This window comes from Rhinatrema bivittatum, chromosome 7, assembly GCF_901001135.1.
Source record: "Rhinatrema bivittatum chromosome 7, aRhiBiv1.1, whole genome shotgun sequence".
Taxonomy (NCBI): Eukaryota; Metazoa; Chordata; class Amphibia; order Gymnophiona; family Rhinatrematidae; genus Rhinatrema; species Rhinatrema bivittatum.
In genome coordinates, this window is record NC_042621.1 from 261,098,631 (window position 1) to 261,122,973 (window position 24,343).

Genomic DNA, 24,343 nt, shown 5'->3' on the forward strand with positions numbered 1-24,343 from the left:
TCATACCTTATTACTTTCACCTGCACCCCCTGCTCCATGGGCTGTGCCTTTCTACCTCTAATAAAAACTCTATTCCACAGCTGTGTCTGACGTCCACTGAGACCTCGCCTCCCGACGGTGAGGCTGACAGGGCTCCTCCCTGTGGGCGGTACCATCTCTCACCTCGGCCCAGAGCCCACACACCTACAAGTCATAACATGCGGTGGCCCGACAGGCCGGCCAGATATGAACTGCATCGCAAAGAAGGCAGCTGAAGCAATCAGGAAGCCCATCGGACGATTAAACCAGAGCACCCTCTGCCCGCATCAGGGGCCCTAGGTGCTGAGCTGATGGTTTATTTTCTTAAAGACAAAGTCTTACAAATAAAAATTAAAATTGAGTTTGCATAGCTGGGAAGAGGGCGAGCTCTTTTACCACTGGCTGCCTAAAATAATTTACTTCCTTTTCTAATAAGAAGAAACAAAGTTAAATGAAACTCAAACCTGGAAAAGATGAAACTCAGTGTTACGCACCCCATGAGGATGCAGCCTGCATCTCCAGATGCAGAAGAGGCAAGAGGAAGCAGAGGCCAGCAAGGTGACTGCTGGTTTGGAGTCTCTTGCCGTGGAGAAGAGGAGAAGGAGGAGCATGAGCCAGAGGACTGGTGTGTGGCCTGCAGCGATGAGGAGCTGGAGTCCCCCGATACCTGGATTTCTGCCCCTGAGGAGCTCCTGGCCAGCCTGGGAATCCTGCCACTGCAGGTGGAGATCCTGCCACATCGTCCACCAACACCAGAGACTGACCCTGAGGACTACAGATCAGACGAGGCACCTGAGGCTGAGGAGGAAGCAGAAATACAACCCCAAGTCCCAACTGAGTTTGATTTTGATGTTGACGATGAGCCAGCAACTCCTAAAAACTCTGGTTAACCAGAGAAGAACAGGCAGCTCAGGCAAGAGTCAGAAACGAGAGGCCCGGCTGAATAAGGTCTTTTCTGACATGAAGAGGCACAAGAAAATTGAGGAGCAGATTCTGAAGACAGGCTGGGACCTAGTCAACCTAGAACCTGATCAGGTCCCCACCCCAAGGCAATCTTCTGCCATCTTTCCACAGCAGCACAAGTACTGAGCCTAACATGGAACTGAATGCTCCTCCAAGACTCCCCACACCAGGAGTTGTTTGTACTTGGAGGACTTTAATAAAGCTAAACTGCATCATTACTGAATAGTAGTATTCCCAGCTGATGTAGTTTCTACCCGTTTCTTTTCTTATATTTGTATCTGAGTTTGGGATCCTCCCGAAGGGAATAGGAGCCACGATGTGGAAGTCTGGCTCTGAACCACAAGCAGATTGCCTCACGTGATTAAAACAAAGGCCCAGTCTGGGCATCAGTAATAAACTGGAAAATTTAGATGTAATGCTGTCTTGAGTTCTTCAAGATACCAATGCTCCTGAGTCTTGGCTCTACTCCTGTTTGCTCTTATTCCCAAGTCATCTTTAATTTTTTGTTCTAACGTATTTTTTGGAATTGACCTTTGTTGGATTAAAAGGAGTGCACTTTTTAAGATGGGTACGCCCACTGTTTTCATTAAAAATGTTTTTCTTCCGAGCACTTCATGCTGTATTTCACTTGGTGTGACGCTGGCAAAGGGTCCTGGTGAAGACCTGCACTTCAGCTGCGCTATTCCTATTTTGTATGACTCAATCTTACACACGCAGACTACACCTTTAGGACTCTTTCAGCTCACTATCTGGATTTTATACAGGGAGTATTGCTAACACAACTGCTGGGAAAGGTTTGCTGTAAAACTTGGTCTAGCTACTCACAGGTAAACTTCACAATTTATTTATAGCCAAGTGCTGTATTTGTAAAAGTTGCTAGGGCCTAATTGTATGATGTGGAAAGCTGGTAGGTTAGAGCTGCTTCTCTTGGAATGTAAAATAGTTACAAAACCACTTAAGTTTTAAAAATAGAAAATTGTATTTTTTCAAATTCTTGGAGCAATAGATTTCTTCAATACCAATTGAGATGCAGTGTAAGTTTCAATACAAATAATCCCTGAATATTTGGGAATTTATATCTGTGGTTACATGCGATGTTTTATGTCATTTTTAGTTTTTCTTCCTAGAGAAAGGAGAATGTTTGCTTGGAATGATTTGGGTTGGGATTTTGTTTTAGTGCTAGAGAGAAAATGGAAAAAAGTTTTTCTTTTGCACCATGCTTGTCACTGACATTCTGTGTAATAAAGAAACTATTTTAAAAATTAAAAATTACACAGCTTTACTCTTTTTTCAGCTCTCGGGTAAATTTGATAATTTCCTGATGCCTCGTTCATCAAAAAAAAAAAAGTTACAAGTCAGAGAGAGGAGGAAGGCCATGACCGTATTCAAGAGCCTCCAGCTCTCATGAAGCCTCGCCAGCAAGTGTCACTATCAGATAGCACGGTACAGCAGCAGGCATATGCGAACTTCAGGCTACAGAGTCAATGAAATACTGCGATATTGTAAATTATTCCTCCTCTGTACTCCTGTTGGTGACTTAAATGAAATGTGTTATGGAACAAATAGCACTCCCCTTCCCCCCAGGATGGGCTGCCTCACTGAAGAGACCAAATCACCATCAATGTCTCCGAGCACAGCAAGCACCCTACAGGAAATGCAGTCAAGAATACTCAGTAGCATAATGCAGGAAATGGTAGGAGAAAAAAAAACAAGAGAGAAATACAATTTAGATGCTAAGAGGGTTATTCACTAAGGGCCGGATTTTAAGAATGACGCGCGGGCGTAGATTTGTGCGCACAACTTGGCGCGCACAAATGTATGCCTGATTTTATAACATGCGTGCGCAGCCGCGCGCATGTTATAAAATCCAGGGTCGGCGCGTGCAAGGGGGTGCACACTTGTGCACGCTGAGCCCTAGGGGAGCCCCGATGGCTTTCCCCGTTCCCTCCGCCCCCCCCCCCCCCACCTTCCCCTCCCTCTGCCTAAATCCCTCACCTTTGTTTAAATAAGTTGCGCCTGCCTCCAGGCAGGCGTAGGTTGCGTGCGCCGGCCAGAGGCCTCGGTCCCGCCCCCGCCCCTTTCACAAAGTCCCAGGACATGCGCGTGCCGCCGGGCCCATGCAAAATAGGCTCGGCGTGCGTAACCCTTTGAAAATCTGGCCCTAAAGGTTTTCTCCCATTTTTTTGTCTATGGGATAAAGGCTTAGCAGAGAGGGCTCTAAGGGATCTATGTACTAAAAAGTGTGCAAAACCTGACTGCCAGACAGCATCGTGGCGAGAGCATCACTAGAGTCATTAGGAACTTGGGAAGCAGGTTTGTCTCTTCCTGCAAGCAGGGGCACTAATGGGAGTTAGGGGGTCCACGAGGAAGTCACTGTCATGCAAGGAAGGTACTGGAGGAACAGGAAGTGGGAGGCAGGGATTTGGGGTACTTTAAGTGTTAGGGATCAGAAGGGGCCAGCGGGCCATAGACAATGCCCCCCCTTCTCCCCATGTTTAGTTAAGTGCGTGCATGCTGACTCTGCCTTTCAGGACTGGCGTGCCAGCACTTTACAATCCCAGAGCAGGATTTAAATTTCACATGCTGAAAATGCAGATTAAATTTAAGTTCTGCTAATGCAGACTTTATAAATAGCACAGTAATAGCCGTAGTAAACAGCCCTATATGTGGAACAGGCTCCTGATGAATATAAAGTTGGAAGAGAATTACCCTCATTTTCAGAAGCAGGTGAAGACTTAGCTATTCCCTGCATTGGCAGCTCAGGATTTTGTTGGCACTGCTCCGTTCAGGCTGTGCCATCTTTGCTGACTGGAATGGCGTTTTATATGTTTAGTGGGCTGCGTGCCCTTGTCATGGTCTGTTAGTGGAAAGGAGTTTATGTCCCAGGGAATAGCAGGCTGGAGGTTTTATCTTAATTTGCTTCCGTTGTTCTGTGTGTTGTGATGTATTTATTAAGATGATGTCTTGGAGTGATTTTGTTTCTTTTTTAAATTTGCATTTGTTATAGGTATTGGAGGGGAGTATGGTTTAACTGTTAAATGCCTTAATTAAATTCATGCTCATCATAACAAAGTTTTAGTACCTAAGCACAGCACCTGAATTTGTAAGTCGCCTTGAGTTCAGATCTGGAAAATGTAATTAAATCTAAACTAAAAAAATCCACAGGCCCCAAAGATATATAAAACAGAAAAAAAATAAAAAAAACCTAGAGCCTTCCCATGTAAAATAAATGACTCAAATATAGAAAGTTATCTAAAGAGAATGGTTACAATTATGTGGAAGGTTAATTGCCAAAGCTCGTTAGTGCGGGATAGGATTTCCACTCGGAAATAATGACCTCTAGCTGCAATCAATAACTGCAAATATAACTTTTGTGTAATGGATAGCCCTTCCTGTCTATTATTTTTATCCAGAAGAAGAGCTGGAACATTAAAAAGCCCCAGATTAGTCATTAGGCAATCCCACAACCTCCCTCAGTGTGATGATTTCTGCTGCATACATCCGATTGCGGTTTCTGTTGTATGCACAGAGCCTGGCACACAATCAACCACAATGACATACCAACAGTCACAGGTGGCCTATTAGTTAAGGGGGCAATTTTCACTAAAGCTGCCTAAGGCCAAGGTACGCAGGAAGCTTCTCTTTTAAATGAATTATCTACAAGGTAAGCAGATACAAAAGAATCTGCATACCTCATTATATCTGCGGGCAGACCTTTCAATGGCAAATTAATGCCTACATTTCAAAACTAAATACATACACATATTTTCCTGCCTCCAATCCAGGGGGAATTTTCAAAAAGATTTACCTGCTTAAAATTGGGCTTTACACATGGAAATGCACTTTACATGTTTAAGAGGGCTTTTCAAAATTGCTACAACATATGCCATTGATTTGTCAATAAGTTTTACATGTGTAAATGTACTTTCTGCACGTAAGTGGGCTTTTGAAAATTGCTACGATAGTATGTTACATTTACGTGCATTAACTCCTTTGAAGATTACCTCTGTCATGCCTCCCCAAACTCCCATATTTCAGTCGCTGCAGAGTTCAATTTTCACCCCAAGGAATCTAGCCAGCTAAGTATTAGCTAGATCCCATTGAAGATTGCCCTTTGAAGTTTTCCATCTAGATACAGCTCCGTAGGAGCACCACTGCCACCATCAGTCTTCCAATGACCTGTTTTCCATGGTGGACTGGAGTAGTATCTCAGGACAATAAGTGGCAGTGAAGACAGATAGAATACAAAAAAAAATATAGGAAAGTGGAGAAGATGGTGAAAGTGGATGGGCACTTACCGGGTCATCAGGTCGTAGTTTTTTTGAGGGAGGACCTCCGTCCTCAGGGTGCAGCATGTAGTAGAGTCGGACCTTGTTGGCATGCTTCTTGCTCTGCAAGACGAAAGATAAGCAGACATCAGAGTAGATCCTATAGCAATCACATCACAAGTAGAGAAGCGATCTTTTTAACCTGCTTCCAAGCACTGGCATTGCCACCTATCCTGGACATCACGTTTCCAGTGGGGCACACAGTTGCTAAACTCTATTTTGTATTAATGCTAGGAAGGATGTCGCCCAATCCTAGGTACCATTTTGCCCAGAAACAGGACCTTCCACTATTGATTTTGCTTTGCTCCACCGATCACTTAACTCCAGTGCACTCATGAATGCAGTGACCTTTTACAGACATAAGACCCGAAGGCTTTCATTTGAACACATCCATAAAATGTCCTCTACTTTGCAGAAATATTTATTCCAGATACACGCTCTGCATATACAATTACAGCACATGAATATATATTTATGGCACGTGTGCTGAAGGGCTAGGAGTCATGTCATGAAGCGGGAAGGAAGGAGGCTGTGAGGAAATACTTCTTTACTGCGAGAGGGGTGGATGCCTAGAATAGCTTAAGAGTGGACCTGGTGGTGCCCAGATACAGGCAGCAGGGATGCGGAGACAAGATTCAGAGATCAAACAGGCTGTTTAGTCACTTGGGCAGACTGGATGGGCCATGTGGCCCTTATCTGCCATCATCTGTTCCTATGTATAGAATACACACGCCTCTCTACAGTTTAAACATGTATCGCGACCTGTTGTATTCCTCTATTGTTAGCAATATTTATCTTCTCAAAAGGGCTACAAAACTGCTACATCCAAAATTAAATTTTCAAATGTTGGCACAAGCTCAATATTTATGCAATCAAAAATGGCCCCCAAAACTACCAATATACCAAAATTATATATCAAATATACAATATTTCAACTTTTTAATGAAAAATACAAAATATCATAATATAAAATTCACACATTTATTATTTTTTACAATTCTCATATTCTGCTGCTTCCAGTGACATCATCCAGCGCAGATTACAAACATTCAAAACAATAAAATCACCATTTCACATATCATAATAATTCAGCCTCATAACTTTTAGACAATAATAATAAAAACATTCACAATAAAATGATAAAACCTTACCTCACCCATATACATCTTTAGAAAACAAAGTTTTAAGTAATTTTCTGAATACCTCCTGCACTTAACTTTTCTGGCAATTTATTCCATGCTGTGCCAGCTGCACAAGAGAAAACCCTTGACCCTGTCCTTTCTAACTTCTGATTCTTTACAAAGACCACACAGAACACGAGCCGTGGCATGCTGACTCAACTGCAAAGCATTTAAAAGCATATCTGGCAATCCTCCATACGAGGAGCTACAACAGACGATAAGGCTAAGGACCAAGGACTGTACTACTGTTTGAAACATTTCCTTGGGTAACGTGCTCTGGCCTTGCTAGTTAAAGCTTGTAAAAAGCAACTTTGGCCACCTGCCATTATTTGTGGCTTCTCTGACAGCTACGAGTCTGAAGAGACACCAAGAGATTGCAACACCATCCAAACCAATTTGTTGTTGGGTACGCTCACTGAATTGAAGTTTTCCCACCCAAAGGATTTTCATTTTCTGTACATTACGAAATATGCGATTCCCTGCTAGCCACAAAATTTTAATAGCAGCAATAGTATCCTGTAAAGAACTTTACTTGACAGAAAAATGCTGGACATCATCAGCAGCATATCTAAAATACGATAAGCCTGAGCTCTGAAGTAGTGCCCCCACTGACGCTAAATGGATATTGAATAAAACTGAGGAGTGCGCGGTTCCCTGTGGCACCCCCCAGTTCAACGCATGCCAAATAGAGCACTTAGCACCCATTTGCACCCACTGCTTTCTGTTTGTCAAAAAAGAGATTCAAACCACTTAATGACCGCTCCGGTAATGCCACAATTCTGTAAACGGTATAACAGAATTTCCTGATGGACCGTGCCAAACGCTGCGAGTGCCCCCGATCTAAGCAGCGTAATAGCGCATTCATCAGGGCTCGGTATTGTGCTGCTTTCGAAAACCATGCTGGTGCGGGTTGAGGATCTCAACCAAAGCGATATGGTCATCGAGCGGGGACAAAGCCATCTTCTCTAATACTTTTGCTAGGGGCAGTTAGTTGGAAACAGGCCGATAATTAGCTAAATCACTTACCGTACGTGTAAGTCTTTTTGAACAGCTCTTACTGTGGCCTGTTTCCATTTACTAGGCAACACAACTTTCCTCCAGTGATCTATTAATCATTTGTTTCACAAAATCAAAAGAGGCTGAGCTTATGGTTTTGTTTTGTTTTGTTTTTTACAATTACAAAAGAACAAGGGTCCAAAACTGAGTGAATTGCCTTTAAACTAGAAATGGTCATACTAACCTCTTTAACAGCAGTTAAGGTAAAAGAAGACCACTGTTCCTATTCAGTGGATATCTGTAATCTTGAAACGGAAAAAACACCACCAAGTCGTTTCTGAAGCTGTAGTGCCTACCCATCAAATATCCCCCCACATAACAATCACAAATAAGCAATTAACATATTACAAAAAGATAAAAATATATACATGTAATCGCCTTTCACTGGGGTCACCTTCAGCAGCTGCGGCAGTGGTAACACTTCTTCAGCCCTGCTCCACCAGAGCTCACCAGTTCGGGACCAGGAAAATACTGGGAGGCCCAAAGGAAGACTTACATCAAAATCAAGGGTCCACACCTCAGTATGCAGATCCAAAGAAAAAGATTTCATTTAAAAAAAGAGTGCAAAACTTATCCAAGTGCAAGAATCTCAACAAAATTATCAAGACAAGGTCCCAATAAGAAGGCAGACAGGCAGAAGCAGCTGAAACACAACAATCATTTATAGATGCAGTACAATTCAAGATCCAAAAAGGAAACTTCCCTTCAGATGTTAATTCAAAGCTCCAGTGTTAACCCCAAGGGGTTCAGGGTACACTGCCCAAACAGAAACTCTCCTCTAATACTCCACTTTGGGCTTCCCCAGCAGGATTTCATTCTCTCTCTTCTGAGCGGAGGTCCTCTGGATGGCCCTCAGTGATCAGGAGCAAAATATTCTTAGCCACACCACCACCTCACACCTGGGAAGGCTGCAAGCTACGAGAATCTGAACTTCCTAAACTCACTTTTCACTCATCTACCTAGGCAGAATCCCCCGATTCTCCTTCAGCTTCCACACTCCACTCTATAATCAACAACTCTCTTGCCTCCTACTGAAGTAGTATTTATTCACCCAAGCAGCCATCCTTCAAAGGCAAGCAAGGGAAAAAGAACAAAAAAAAAACAAAACGTTGCGTCCTGCTGAGTTCTGCTTGCACAGAGCCAACAGCTCTCGTCATGATCTCCCTTTGCAGGAAGAACAGCTTTTAACTCTCCAGATCTAGGCAGGGTTGCATTAAAAAAAACAACCCAAAAAAATATAAACACATCTACCCCCAACAGAGAGCATCCCTGAATGCAATACCACAATCATACCAACACATAAAGCATTCCCTGTCCTCATCTCATAATCACGAACCATCCCCACTTGTTTTGCTAATATGTAAACATACCCACACATACCACCATCCATGGAGCTGCAAGAAAGTCACCCAATCTCTACTTCAGATCCACATTAAAAAGACAGAAAGTGGGCAGTGTAGATAAATGTATAAAGTGCTCTATGATATGTACAAAGTTAAATCCCCAAAATGGAAAAAACGCACTAATGTGAAGAAATTAAAAACAAATTTATTCAAAAACATGCCATACTGAAACAAGAGAGCAATGCCTGCTATATTTAGTTCTAAACAATCAAATATAGTCTAGCCATACTACAACATGCGTAACACTAATACAAGTGCAAAAATGGGCAGAAGAATCTATTGTTAACATACATATAAAACAGATATATGCAGTATATCAAATAGACAGATGACAGTGGAAATTACTCGTTATGTATGATAATTATTACATATCAGTGCTCTAATTATTGCATTCTCAAATTTCAAAATATATAAGAGCCCAAAGACATACACAGATCCAATAGCATTCATGCATACGGCAAAAGACAACCTATGATATATGATGTCTCGGGTTAACAGGTCAAAAGCCCCAGTAAGGCCCCTGTTTCGCCATTGGCAAACAACACCCTGGGAATGAGGGTTAGAAGATCTAGATTAAGCTCATTTAAAAGGTAATCCGCAGCAGTTACTGCGGTAGAAATCCTCTAGACAATATGAATTGAATAGAAAACTTGGTAAGTGCATATACCCGATAACTTTGAAAAAATGTGTGTACAACAGAGTTTGTTGAGACTTTTGCCTCAGTGGCGAGTGCCTTCAAGTCTTACATTTTCTTCAACTATGGCAACTATATAGAGATGCCTGCTCGCACACAGGCCGATACAGTACGTACGCTCCGGTGGAGCGCACTGTTAGCAAAGGTTTGGACGCGCGTTTTCGACGCTCTAGGTTTACCCCTTATACAGTAAGGGGTAATAGCGCGCGTCGAAAACGCGTGTCCAACCCCCCCGAAACTAATAGTGCCCGCAACATGCAAATGCATGTTGATGGCCCTATTAGTTATTCCCGCGCAATACAGAAAGTAAAATGTGCATCCAAGTCGCAAATTTTACTTTCAGAAATTTTAGGCTGCCCAAAGGCTGACGTTAATTTCTGCTGGCGCCGGGGAAGTGTACAGAAAAGCAGAAAAAACTGCTTTTCTATACACCCTTCGACTTAATATCATAGCGATATTAAGTCGGAGGCCCCAAAAGTAAAAAAAAAAAAAAAAAAAAGTAAAAATTAAAAATTAAAAAAAAAAAAAATTAAAAAATCGGCCCACGGCCCGGAAGACGGACGCTCAAGTATGCCGGCATCCGTTTTCCAAACCCGTGGCTGTCAGCGGGTTTGAGAACCGACGCTGGCAAAATTGAGCATCAAACCCGCTGACAGCCGCCGCTCCTGTCAAAAAGGAGGCGCTAGGGACGCGCTAGTGTCCCTAGCGCCTCCTTTTACTGCAGGCCCTAATTTGCATAGGCCACCTTCCTGAATCGTGCGCCCAGGAGAGTGGCCTGTGCTTGCCGGCTCTCCCGCGCGTTTTTCTGTATCGGCCTGTAAGTGAGTTTGTGCAGTCTCGTGGTATAATTCGAAGCAATGACCTAAGCAAAGTTTTCTATTCCATTTAGGATATATATATATATCAAACAAAACAAAAATACCCTTAACAAAACCCTAATTATACCTCAAGTATTTATCCACATTGTTTTATTTTATTTATTTATTTATTTAACTTTTTTATATACCAACATTCAAGACGGTGGTCCCATCATGCTGGTTCACAAGAAACAGGGGTGTAATTATAATAAACTTTACCATTTAAACAATAGTGCAGAAAAGCAGTTACATATAACAAGGAAAACAATTTATATGGAAATGCTTACAGATACCCATATACCTACAGAAACAGAAACCACTTTATTCATTTCATGTATCAATCATTAAAACACCTCCACTATTAACCCTGCACAATATGCATCCTAAAGTTATTTAAACACTCAAACCATTCATACCTAAAGCACACCTTTCAGGCAATATTCTATTAAGTTTTGTGAAATATAGTGCTATGGTTGTTTTTATTATTTTTTTACTGTAGAATGATTGATGTGCTTTAGGTATGAATGGTTTGAGTGTTTAAATAACTTTAGGATGCATATTGTGCAGGGTTAATAGTGGAGGTGTTTTAATGATTGATACATGAAATGAATAAAGTGGTTTCTGTTTCTGTAGGTATATGGGTATCTGTAAGCATTTCCATATAAAACAATGTGAATACATAATTGGGGTAGAATTAAGGTTTTGTTATGGGTATTTTTGCTTTATTACAGCCTTTATCCCTTTAGTAGGGTGACTGTCAATATATATTTTTACTATATACATATATATGTAAATATATGAACAGAAATCATGTTATGTACCTTATTTTGCAGCAGAGTTTTCCTAATATGGCTTCCATTAGATTTCTGCACCTGGGTATTTCAAACGTAACCCCTTCTCCAGTTTATGGGCCAGGAGGGCAGGGGCACACGAGGGTCCCAGATCCAATCCTTTACCTTCCTCCCACCAACAGTCCAGGAGCCCTGGGACAGGGCTCTTTTTCCAGTGGGGGAGGGGGAGGACTAATCCTCCAGAGCCCAAGATGGCTGGGGTGACTCTCTATTTCAGTTCAAGGGATGTGAGTGCCAGAAAAGATTCTGGAGACTCAGATTGAGTGTGAAAAATTAAACTTTTACTGTCAGACAGGCCGATACAGTAAAGCGCGGCCGCAGTTACCCCGTTTCTAACCCGCTGTGTACTCACAATTTGGCCGCGTAAGTCTAACCCGCGATTCACTATCTGTTTTTACCGATCCTTACCGCTTCTTTTACTCGACGCGTATCCCTTTCCGCCCGCGGCATGTATATATATGTAAACGATCCGATTAGCTATTCCCTCCCATACAGTAACGTGCGCCCCGACTATCTCCTTTTTAACCTATCTTGCCGCGTCTTTTATCTGCTAATTTACCGCCTACCCTGACCCTGGCGTTAGTGTGGTTTCACACTAACGCCAGGGTCAGGGTAGGCGGTAAATTTCGAAATTTCACACGAAAATTCACAGTCCCAAACCAAACCAACCCAATCCAAGCATCAGGCAAGCCCCAGCAGAGAGAGACGAAATTTCACAGTCCCAGACCAAACCAACCCAATCCAAGCCCCAGCAGAGAGAGACAAAATTTCAGAATCCCGGGCAAACTTTCCCCCAGCCCCCGCTCACCTGCCCTGGCCGCAGCCACGCAAGCCCCCAGCAGCAGCAGTAGAACATAAGAACATAAGAAATTGCCATGCTGGGTCAGACCAAGGGTCCATCAAGCCCAGCATCCTGTTTCCAACAGAGGCCAAAACCAGGCCACAAGAACCTGGCAATTACCCAAACTCTAAGAGGAACCCATGCTACTGGTGCAATTAATAGCAGTGGCTATTCCCTAAGTATAATTGATTAATAGCCATTAATGGACTTCTCCTCCAAGAACTTATCCAAACCTTTTTTGAACCCAGCTACACTAACTACACTAACCACCTCCTCTGGCAACAAATTCCAGAGCTTTATTGTGCATTGAGTGAAAAAGAATTTTCTCCGATTAGTCTTAAATGTGTTACTTGCTAACTTCATGGAATGCCCTCTAGTCCTTCTATTATTCGAAAGTGTAAATAACCGAGTCACATCTACTCGTTCAAGACCTCTCATGATCTTAAAGACCTCTATCATATCCCCCCTCAGCCGTCTCTTCTCCAAGCTGAACAGCCCTAACCTCTTCAGCCTTTCCTCATAGGGGAGCTGTTCCATCCCCTTTATCATTTTGGTTGCCCTTCTCTGTACCTTCTCCATCGCAACTATATCTTTTTTGAGATGCGGCGACCAGAATTGTACACAGTATTCAAGGTGCGGTCTCACCAATGAGCAATGTAGAGGCATTATGACATTTTCCGTTCTATTAACCATTCCCTTCCTAATAATTCCTAACAGTCTATTTGCTTTTTTGACTGCTGCAGCATACTGAGCCGACGATTTTAAAGTATTATCCACTATGATGCCTAGATCTTTTTCCTGGGTGGTAGCTCCTAATATGGAACCTAACATCGTGTAACTACAGCAAGGGTTATTTTTCCCTATATGCAAAACCTTGCACTTGGCCACATTAAATTTCATCTGCCATTTGGATGCCCAATCTTCCAGTCTTGCAAGATCCTCTCCTTGCAAGACTGGAAGGGCGGCGAGAGAGCGCGGCTTCAGCGGATCGGGCGCTCCCCATGCGAGGCGGCTTCCAGCAGCCCCGCCGACGAAGGTGAATACGCGCACGCCGTGACCTCCGACGTCCAGCCGGGCGCTCAGGTCACGGCGTGTGCGCATGCACCTACGCTGCCTTGAACGCCCATATTGGACGTACAGGCGTGCACGTATTCACCTTCGCCGGTGGGGCTGCTGGAAGCCGCCTCGCATGGGGAGTGCCCGATCCGCCCCGGGCTGCTGAAGCCGCTCTCTCGCTGCCCTTCTACTGCTGCTGTTGGGGGCTTGCGTGGCCGCGGCCAGGGCAGGTGAGTGGGGGCTGGTGGAAAGTTTGCCCGGGACTGTGAAATTTCGTCTCTCTCTGCTGGGGCTTGGATTGGATTGGGTTGGTTTGGGACTGTGAAATTTCGTCTCTCTCTGCTGGGGCTTGGATTGGATTGGTTTGGTTTGGGACTGTGAAATTTCGTCTCTCTTGCCCGTCCGAAGGAGGGTGCTTTGTTGCGCTCCCTGCCTCCGATCGCCGGCTGCTGGGGCTTGCTGGCGCCGGGTGCTCAAGGCAGCGGGGTCTGTAGGAGAGCCATTCACTTCCTGGTACCTGTCATTTCAAACGTCACACATTTGAAATGACGTTTGAAATGACAGGTTCCAGCGCACCCAGGATACTGTATAGGCGCTGTATAGCGCCTATACAGTAAAATGGATTGCGCTTCATGGACGTGCGTTGGACGCGGCTTGCATTTGCATGCCATTTAAATACTGTATCGAGCAGTATGTGATCCGGACTGTGCGCGCGGCAAACGAGCGGGCGCCCGGCCCTGCCGCACTTTTTCTACCGCATCGGCCTGAGAGTTCTTAATTAGAAAATTGTCACTGCTCACATCAGTTCTTGGCTTGAAACAGGTCAAATTTACAGATCTTCAATTTCTCTGTGCAAGTGTCTCTCAGTATTAGGCAGGGAAACTCTCACCCCTCTATGGTTTAGACATGCAAAGTTCCCAGTCTGGCAGGGCATCCTTAGAAGGAACGAAAGACCCCTTCTAAATATACTGATTGAGAAAAAGATTCAGTCTCTGCACAGTCTTCCCTGTCTCTCTCCCAGGGTGAAGACTCTGTTGGGTGCCCTCAGAATAGAAATTGAGGTCTTACTCACAAGTTCTCTTCTTCAGTTGTCTTAATAGGAAAAGTCCAGTAGCAGGGAACATAGCATCTCTATACAGATGTCCCCTCTTTAGGCAGGAAGGCTGGCCACAAACTGGGAACTTAGAAAGAATCTTCACGCAGTGGTAGAAAAATCTGGAATCCTCCTGTAGCGGGTCACCATTAGGAATCTTCCCTACCTCCTGATCTAACCCGAATTCCTCCAGCCAGGGGTACCGGGACTCTCACAGGAGGAAAAATAAATAAATAAAAATGCAAGGATGTCCAAAAATCTTAATCAAAAGCAGAACTGGCACCCAGACAGGCACTGATCCCCGTTCCCACTAGGGAATTGGTCCAGGCTGTGTAACCCAGTACCCAAGCAGGGGAACACCTCAAGAAAACACTCCTGCTCTCTAACTCTTAACCAAAAAGCCCCTCCTGGCAATGCTGCCGCCTGCTTTTATAAGAGGTAGGGGGCCGGCCATTCCAACAACCTCCCTGGAGGAGCTGTTCAGACACGGAACCCCCCTCCCTCCGCTACCTTTCCTGTCCTGGCTCACAGGGTTCAAGACTAGGGCCTTATCGTGAGGATCCCAAAGGGTTTGTCACACAAATTTCAGGCTTCTGTAGGCACCAGGAAAACATGGTTTATTATGAGACATATGTACTGAAACCTCAAGTTATGTGATAATACAAGTGATCCTTGAAAACAATAACAGTTGTGCAAGGCGCTCTCCTAAAATTACACGGCATTAGCTTTTTCTCCTAACTTTCTCCCATTCCTTAATAACAAAATACCCTAAAAAGGGAAAGATAAAGGGGAGGAAATGTAATTGATAGTGATTTTGTTGATCGCTAAATATAATATACAGGAATAAGAAGTGTAAACGCCCTTGGTGGGGATAATTGAGAGACCATGCACCAGTGCCTGACGGTCACTGAACTGTGACTGCTGCCTTTCATAGAGCAGTTTCACAAGGAGGGAAAAGATTAATGTGAAGACCTGATCTCCAGCTCAGGAGGTCCGCAAGCAATTCTCGCTATCTGCTCAGACAGAAATCTGTCACAGAGCTTTGCATCTGATTTGCCCAACAGGAATTAAAAGGAAAAGCTTAAGGAAAAATGTTCGGGGTCAACACGTATTATCTGATAACTCAATGCAACTTTCAGAATCACTGTATCTAATCACATCATGAAGCAGACCACCAATTTACTGTGATCAGCTTTTGAGTTTGACATTTTCCACTGACTGGGGTAATGGAGGTCAAAAACAAGACACATGCTAAAAGGTTCCATCGGAAATCCGCATCATTCGGTTTGCATGAAGGCACAGGCTGGGGAGGAATAGGAAACACAGCAAAAATATTCTCTAAGTGCATCACTAGAAGCTTTCAATCTTCTCTAAAAAGGAAAAGTGGAAATCTCCACAGGTTTAACTCCTGGGTTTTTACAGAGAAGAGCCTCTGTTATAGTTAAGAACATAAGAACATGCCATACTGGGTCAGACCAAGGGTCCACCAAGCCCAGCATCCTGTTTCCAACAGTGGCCAGACCAGGCCATAGTTCCACAGATCCTTTCCTTTCCGACAAGAAAACCTCTCCATCTCCCATAGCCCAGAAAACCTTATCCTCCTAGGGGGCTTTCAGAGCTATGCTGGAGATCTTTCGGCAATTTCACTGGAGGCAGCTGTTCATTTTGATGGTGACTGCTACTCATTAGATGGGATCCCTCGTGCTGGAAACTCCAGCAGAACAAAACATGAACAACATTGCTGGAGATTCTAGACAAACACTGAAGAGTATTGAACCGACTCACGTTCATCCCATAGGATCGGGCCTGCCTTCGTTCCTTCACTGTCCAAGCCAGAAGGGACTTGCTCACGGGTGTCTACGATAGGTGAATGGCAAATATACAAAGTGCAGTAATGGACTTGAAAGGTTAGACAGGCAGGATGATCATAATGTATGGTGAGAGAGAAAGACGGGAAGGGCTCTAAATTATACTGTTTCTGGCAGAAGAACCATCCTCACAATACTGATAAAATAGTACCTGGAAAACATTGTTTCAAGCTTCACTTCTGACTGTCAGAAAACACACTACGTGTCTACTGAGCTCTTCCCATTTCTCCCACTGGCCTACAGGCTTTGGGAGCAGATATGTGCCCGATTACACGCACCTCAGCCTCAGCAGTATTGTAGGACTCTACGGTTGTGTTCTATGAAAGGCTGGGCCTAACCGCGCACACAGGACAGACCCAAGGCAGGCCTGGATTTGTCAACAGGCACACTAGGCCTGTGACTGGAGTGGCAAAAATTTGGGGAGAGGGGATATGCTGAAGATTTACTACCTCCCAGCTGCTCTGAATCTCACTCAGCAGAGAGCAACTCTCTGCTTCCTGCTTCAGACCCTCCCCTCCGAGGCAACTGCAGAGAACAGGAGGGGAAGGGGTGATACTGCAAGATACAAAGGAGAGCAAAGAAAAAAAAAGCTGATCTGTTCCCTAATCCAGCCCCTCCGCCTCCTGTTTTGTTCAGGGAGAGATAGGGGTTGTTTTGTATTCAGTAGGGAGCATTCAAGTTGTAACGTTCACGTGCTGTGCTAGGCACTCTTTGTTCTTATTCTCATCTTATCTTTTCTGACCTTGGTGGGCACTGGCATATATTCTGGAGCAGCGATGTCCTGTATTGTACTTGTGCTGCTGAGTGACTGTTGCGTTCGGCAGTCCATTGGCTACCCCCGGCCGGGCCAGCTTTACCTCTCCTCAACGCGGTGAACGCCGCCAGTCAGCCACGCAGCGGAACACCGCTCTTCACCACGACAGGACACCTCCCCCCCTAGGCATGCGAGCACACCACTTGCTGATATTTAAAGGGACTGCGGCGGGACATTCCCCACGGCCCCTAAAGATGGCGGCACAGTTCTATACAAGGGCAGTTCCCCCCGGAAGCAGCTTGCCTCAGCAACTTGTCCAATTACTTCCTAGTAGTGTGTGTAACTTCCCAGCGTTCCTGTCTTCATCCCCATCTGCTCCATCCACGTCGCTTGCCTGTTCTTGTCTTCGCCTGCCAGCCCTGTCTATCCATCCCTCTTCTCCTCCCTCAGATGGATACCTGGTTTGACCTCGGCCTGGACCCCGGACACGACGTCTGCTGCCTGCCTCTGACCATTCCCTGGATACGTCCGACTGCCGCCTGCCAACAACTCAGCTTACTTCTGACCTTCTTTCCTGCCATTAGCAGAGAAGCCACCTAAGTCCTGCCAGCCTCGGCACCCAAAGGCTCAACCCGAGGGGAAAGTAGGCTGGTACAGGTGAAGGTCCTGATCTCTCTCAGATAGTATGAAGAGACGCTGACGTCCAGAGGATCTGCTTCTGCTATATTTAAGACATTTCTGCAAAGGACAATGGATATTTGGAGTAAAATGATTTGACAACACGATCTAAGTGCTCCTGACGAAGCATACAGCAAAACAGCGGCCCACGTTGAGCCTAGATCTAACTGTCCGATTCACACTTGAAGTTTTAGATGCATATATAAAAATGGACTAAAAATATGTTTTGACGCACATGATGTAGAGGACGGGGCGATCCAGAATCTAGAGGGTATGCTGTCAAGGCGTTTTAAGAACCTCACGATAATTTTCTAAATATTTCAAATAGACCTTTGAAACGGCTGTTATCACTTCTGAGTTTCCTTATTCTGATATTGATTGTCACTTAGGTTTTTCCCCACACACACGGTCAAGAACCCATTTCTTTTCAGATTTGCTTCTTAGTAGATTGACAGTCTCTCTGCACTGGGCCGTCCCATGTCAAATTCCTGAATGTGATCACCAGCGGTCACAGCTGCAGGCGAATGTGTTGCTTGGCTTCCTATGCTTGGCCCTGCCTCCTGAGTGCTGGCCGATCGTGCTGGACTCACTGAGACTCCACCGGCCTGTCTACATCAATAGCAGCAGGATCTCACCCTCATCACCAGAAAATAGAAGTAGTTGGAGTCAGAAGATATTAACCAACTTTTTTTTTTTTTATATATATACTTTATTTACTCATTTTTCAATGTTTACACAGATTGATAATCCTTCCGTAATCAAACATAACATAACATCTTTCAAACCTTCCATTTGTATCTAGCAGTAATTAAATTTAGCAATAATCAAGCTTTACATTTTACCTATGCACTATTCAAGGTTTTTCAAACTATTACATACAAACAGAAATCTTTACCAGAAGGCGGACGGAAATAAATTTATCAGGAGAAAAAAAGAAAAAAACTTAAGGAAATAGGCTTTACATAGAAATGCGGTGGTATTATTTACTAAGGACCTTTCTCCACTTAAGTATTAGGGGATGAAGTTACTGGCCCTCTGGCCTCAATAAATTGCCGTAATTGACCTGTTTGGAAAAATACAAAGGTTTCTTCCCCTTTCTTTAAATATACACTTGCACGGGTACCGTTATAAAAAGGAATAACCTAAAGAGGTTACACTTTGTCGCAAAGTTAAAAATTCCTTTCTACGATACTGAGTTACCGGTGCCATATCTGGGTACAATCACTTCTTAATCACAAAATTTTACAGTAAATTTCTTAAAATAATTTCGCATAACATTCATTACGTCTTGAGTAGATATAAAAGAGACCATAAGAACTTTCCTATCTATTATATCTATAGAAGATTCGAGAAAGCCCGTTAAATCTTGTATCACATTTATATTATCATTCTTAACAACTGCCCTATTTATAAGAAATCTACAATTATTAATCGAAGGTATATTATGTTCAGAAAATCCAAGGGAAGTTGTCAAAAATCTTTTTAAAGTTATATATGGCATTTCTCCTATAATTTGAGGAAAGTTTAAGATTCTTATGTTCATTTTTCTCAGTCCATTTTCCAACAATTCCAGACGCCGTGACGATGAAAGTTGTTCTTTTATTATTGCTGAATTTAATGAAGCACTAGTTTGCACCTTTTTTCAATCTCAGTTATTTTATTCATCATAACAGTCTCCTGTGCTTGTATACCAACTATCTTTTCCTGAAGGTTATAGTTTAGGGAGTCCACTTTTTTTTCCAACCGAGTTAAAGATTGCCCCTGGGCTGCCACAAGATCCCAAATAGCTTTAAGGGTTACTACCCCTGGCCTTGTTGACCCCGACGAAGACTCACCAGGAGTTTCAGGTTGATAGATGATCTCTCCGGCCTCTGGGGGAACCTCCTCCTCCAACAAAGTTTCCCTCAATGTCTCCGGCCTTCTTCCATTCCCTTCTGAATCGATCAAAACTTGACCCGATTCAGAGCCGTCCACTCCCTCAGGGATCTCCCCCTCCAACTCTGGCGCTTCGACGTCACCCGCCTGCGACAGAGTAGGTTCCCTGGTGTGGTCTCGTTGCGCCGGGGGTGCTCTCTGGTCCGGGCTGAGGGACATCTCCGCCAGCGACGCAGGCTGCTCTCCTGCCGCAGCGCTCGCTAAGGTCTCCTCAACTCCCTCTGAAATCACCGCCTGGGACAGGAACCGCACAATATCCAGCTGACTGGGGCCAGGTAAGGGTTCTGGAGGGAAAACCCTTACTTTCCCCTTTCTCTTCGATGGCATATCGACAAAACATTTTTTTTTTTTTTTTTTTTTTAAAGCGTAGCGATAGCTGGCGTTCCACTGCCCCACTATGCCATCTTAGTTCCGCCTTGCCTGAAGATATTAACCAACTTTAATTTCACCTTTTAGAAATTTCTCTGGAGACGTCTGTGACTGACGTGCACTCTGAGAAAAAAAAAATGCAATGTAATGGCCAAATGCAGCCTCACTCAAAGGTTGACATTGAGAATGGACCATTTCCCCCCCATCTTCAATAAATATTTCCATTATCTATGGTTACAATATTCTTATAAGAGGGTACGCTAGAGCTCCCTATCAAAGGTAGCAGCAAAACAGTCCCTTTTATCTTACAAAGACACAGCTTGCCACAAGAGGTTTGGTGTACTGGAGTCTGTACTGGATAAAAGGATGCATGGAAATAGCCCAAGTGGCTGCAGTTCAGTTTAAGAGTTCCTCAGAAAGTCTTCTCTCACTATGAAAGGTGATTCTTTATGTAGCAGACCCTCCCGGTCTGGCCAGCAGATGTCACTGTCCCCGTAGTATAACACTCTAGTAAGAAGCCAACCATGCCCCTCGGTGACTGCCACCTGGCGGGTCTGGATTGGATGCCTGAACGCTATTTAGCCCAGCCATTTTAGAACAAACTGGGATCAGTTTGAGGAAGGAGTTCAAGAGTGGGGATATCTAATTTTTACACTCTGGTGAGGCCTCACATCTTCACCCAAAATAAGTTTCTGTTAGAATTGGCACCTCATCATGCACTCCCTGCCAGAGGGGCCTTCTCCTACTAATTTACAGACAGTCAGATTTTTGAGTTTGACACCGTTTAGGGGCAAAAGGGCTCTCACCAGGGGACCAAAGTATAAGCCTATTCTAAACCCTAGCAGGCCGAATCCGTAAAAAGTGCAGGAGAGCCGGCAATCCATGTTGAACGCCCACTCTCCTGACACGCGCCCAGGAACCTCTCCTGGGCGTGTGATTCACTATTCAAATTAGGTGTTGTGCTAATAAGGAGGCGCTAGGGACAATAGCGCGTCCCTAGCACCTTCTTATTAGCGGTAGAGCTGGCTATCAGCGGGTCTGACAACCGACGCTCTATTCTACCGGCGTCTGTTTTCAAACCCGCTGACAGCCACGGGTTAGGAAAACGGCTGCCGGCAAAATTGAGCATCTGTTTTTCTAACCCACTCACCGGCAGGTTAGATTTTTTTTTGTTTGTTTTAATTTTAAATTCCTCCGACTTAATATCGCTATGATATTAAGTCTGAGGGTGGACAGAAAAGCAGTTTCTTCTGCTTTTCTGTACACTTTTCCTGGTTGTTTCAAACTTAACGCCTGCCCTTGGGCAGGCGTTAATTTCTGAAAGTAAAAATGTGTGGCTTGGCCGCACATTTTACTTTCAGTATCCCAGATAACTGACTAATAGGCTCATCAATATGCATTTGCATGTGATGAGCGCTATTAGTTTTCGGGGGGTTGGACGCACATTTTCAACGCACTATTAACCCTTACAGTATAAGGGGAAATAAGCGCGTCTAAAACACGCTGCCAAATGGGTGCTAAATGGTGCGCTCGGCCTGTAGGTGGGCAAGCACCAGTGATGGATCCTGCTGCGAGAGACAGTGACGGCAGAAGATGCATCCAGAGTAACCTTAGCAAATATTTTTTGGACTTGAGCAGAGTGGGGAGGCTTTGGATCCCCCTTCCCCACTGGGATCGCAGTGCTGAGAACTCGCCTGATCCCAATGACCTTTCCCCAAGAGAAGTCGCCCAGAATTATCAATAAATAAAGAATGAAGGAGCAAGAGGGAGACCCCAAACCAGATCTCCACACAAACACCAAGGGACCAGGACAGGCTGGGTGTCAGAGGAAGAAGATGAACTATGGTAGGATTTTGGCAGTAAAGTTGGGGGACCCCTCCACTAGGAGTCCCAGACAGCTGCTGGGAGAGTTAGTGCATTAAATATCACCATGGGCTCTACCCAGAGATTTGATTAAAGGACACCTACCCACAGAGGAAAAGCATCCATGTACCATCATTCAGAAGTAAACTCACACTTCTGGACAATGGACTTTAATTTAATGATTTCCAATCAATAAACTATCACCCAGATCCTGGTCCTGTTTAACTAACTAGTGTTAGTTTACAGGCCGAAGCAGGAGTTCCTGAGTTACTGATGTGCAGAAAATATGCTTTGTGCACACAAGAAGGTTTCTGCATTGAAAATTAAACACAAATTATGTTAAGTGTGCATAAAACATTTTTATGTGCACAAAACATTATTTGTGCCTGTTTTGATTTTATACCAGTGTGCATGGAACTCTCCTGAATTCAGTAACTGGGGTTTGTGCACACATCAGATCAGCATACTTTTTAACTCCTGATGCAGTATGTTATGAAACAGTGGATTGTATTTCAGTGCACAATTTTAATGCTTCTCTTATTACCTTGGGTCCTGAGAGATTTCATATATCCTGCAAAAGCCTCAACAGAGAAACCCCAGGAAGAAAGGAAACCCCAGACACAGCCATACTAATATCCTCCTCTGGGAAAAGGACCACTTGTCATGACCCAAGGCCAGTTATGCGGTAACTCCCAGGACTGGAGTGGCTGGCAGGCAGGCCACAGGGACAGGATAGGCTGGAGCAGGACCAGGACCAGGACATGAAGGTGTCTTCACCTGTCCTGGCCACCTCCCCCTCAGATTGAGCTTTTTTGGGGTTCTGGTGGCCGGCAGGATTTGGATGGTCCGAGGACAGGGACTTACAGGTAGTGCACGCAGGAGGTACGAGGGGCATTCACTAAGACTAGAGAGGATTGATATGAAAGTAGAAAGAACTGGAAGGTACCCACAGATAAACTCAGAACAGAAGTGCACCACAATAAAAAAAAACAGGACAACCAACCAAAGACAAACTGAAGGCCACAAAAATGAGGCCAAACAGAACAGAAGGACTCAGACAGGGAAACAGATAAGACAAACAAACAGAGAACAATATGGCCACTAGGGAAGGGCCACACAAAAGAAAAGGCAAAAAGAATCCAAACAAGAACATGAGCAAGAGTGGCCACAACATGGCAAGAGAGACGAAAGCTGAGGCGAGCTACTGGGAACAAAGCAGGGCTTTTAAGTTTGTGGCAGTGTTTGAAAACGGCCCCCAACAGAACCTCCAAGCCATAGGGCTTGAAGAATTGAGATGCAGCAGGGAATATAGCCCACTGAGGGCCCCTGCTGGCGGGAGGCAGTACTGCACACAGGTCCTCACCACTGGAGCTTACTCCTGGTGGAATTGTGTGCACAAAAATTAAAAATTCTGCATACTTTATATTGGTCAAAATAATACAACACATATCACAGTCTAAGCAATTTAAGATGTAATAAAGAAAGTTCTTACTTAAAAATGCAGTTTCAAATATTATCAGCATAATTTCCCTAAAAGTATACTATAAGAGTGTCCCTTCCACCCTCTCTCCCTACCTCCCTGGCCAGACCCCCAACTCCTCTACCCTCCACTATATCTCCCATCTCCCTCTAGGCTTAACCCCTTCTACTATCTCCACTCCCAGAGTTTGACCCTTCTCTCAATACTGCCCCTTACATAGACTCCCTGTCTTTCTCTTGCTCACATAGGTTTCTTCTCTCTCTCATGCACCTATACAACCCTTCATACAGCTCCCTCTCTCTTGTGCACATACTCCCATACACAAGTTCCCTCTTTATCTTGCATACACACAGGCTCCCTCTCTCTCACAAACATGCACTCTCACACGCATACAGACACAATCCCTTTTTCACACACACCAGCTTCCAATTTCTCACATATATACACACTTCCTCACAATCTCCTCGTATAGGCTACCTCTTTCTCTCTCTGGCACATAAACGGACGCATCATCACACAGGCTCTCACACACACACACACACACACACCTACACTTAGTCTTGCTCTTTCTCTCACACACACATCTCTACTCAGAGGCTCACTCACTCACTTTCACTGGACCTGCTCCATCTTCACCACAGGTGGGATGGAGCCATTCACTGTACACCAGATTTGATCCATTCTTGACTGCGAGCGGGATGGGCTTCACTCGTGGCACTCCAGGTTGCTGCATTCTAGCCACAAGCAGGATGAGCTTTGTTCATGGCACTCCGGGTCTGCTCCATTCTTCACCGTGTGCGGGATGGGGGCCGCTCATGGTATTCCAGATCTGCTCCATTCTTTGCTGTGAGCAGGATGGGCTCTGCTCAAAAGTTCGGACTGCTGCATTCTTTGATGCATACGGGATGGGCTCTGCTTGTGGCACTCCGGGCCTGCTCCATTCTTCGCTGTGAACGGGATAGGCTACGCTCAAGATACTCCGAGCGGGATGGACTCCGCTCAAGGTACTCCATGCCTGCTCCATTCTTCACAGCGAGCAGAATGGACTCCGCTCA

General features: G+C 44.6%; 1 protein-coding gene across 4 annotated transcripts in view; it reads right to left on the minus strand.

The window, feature by feature from the left end:
• Positions 1–24,343, minus strand: part of LOC115095861 (zinc finger matrin-type protein 4-like) — a 354,259-nt gene that overhangs the window by 282,022 nt on the left and 47,894 nt on the right. For all 4 annotated transcript variants that reach the window (XR_003857896.1, XM_029610141.1, XM_029610140.1 and 1 more), the window contains one exon: positions 5,280–5,372. Coding sequence is in view for 3 of the 4 variants with exons in the window: in XM_029610140.1 (XP_029466000.1) it covers positions 5,280–5,372 (93 nt within the window). In the remaining variant the exon portion in view is untranslated. The remainder of the gene's footprint in view (positions 1–5,279; positions 5,373–24,343) is intronic.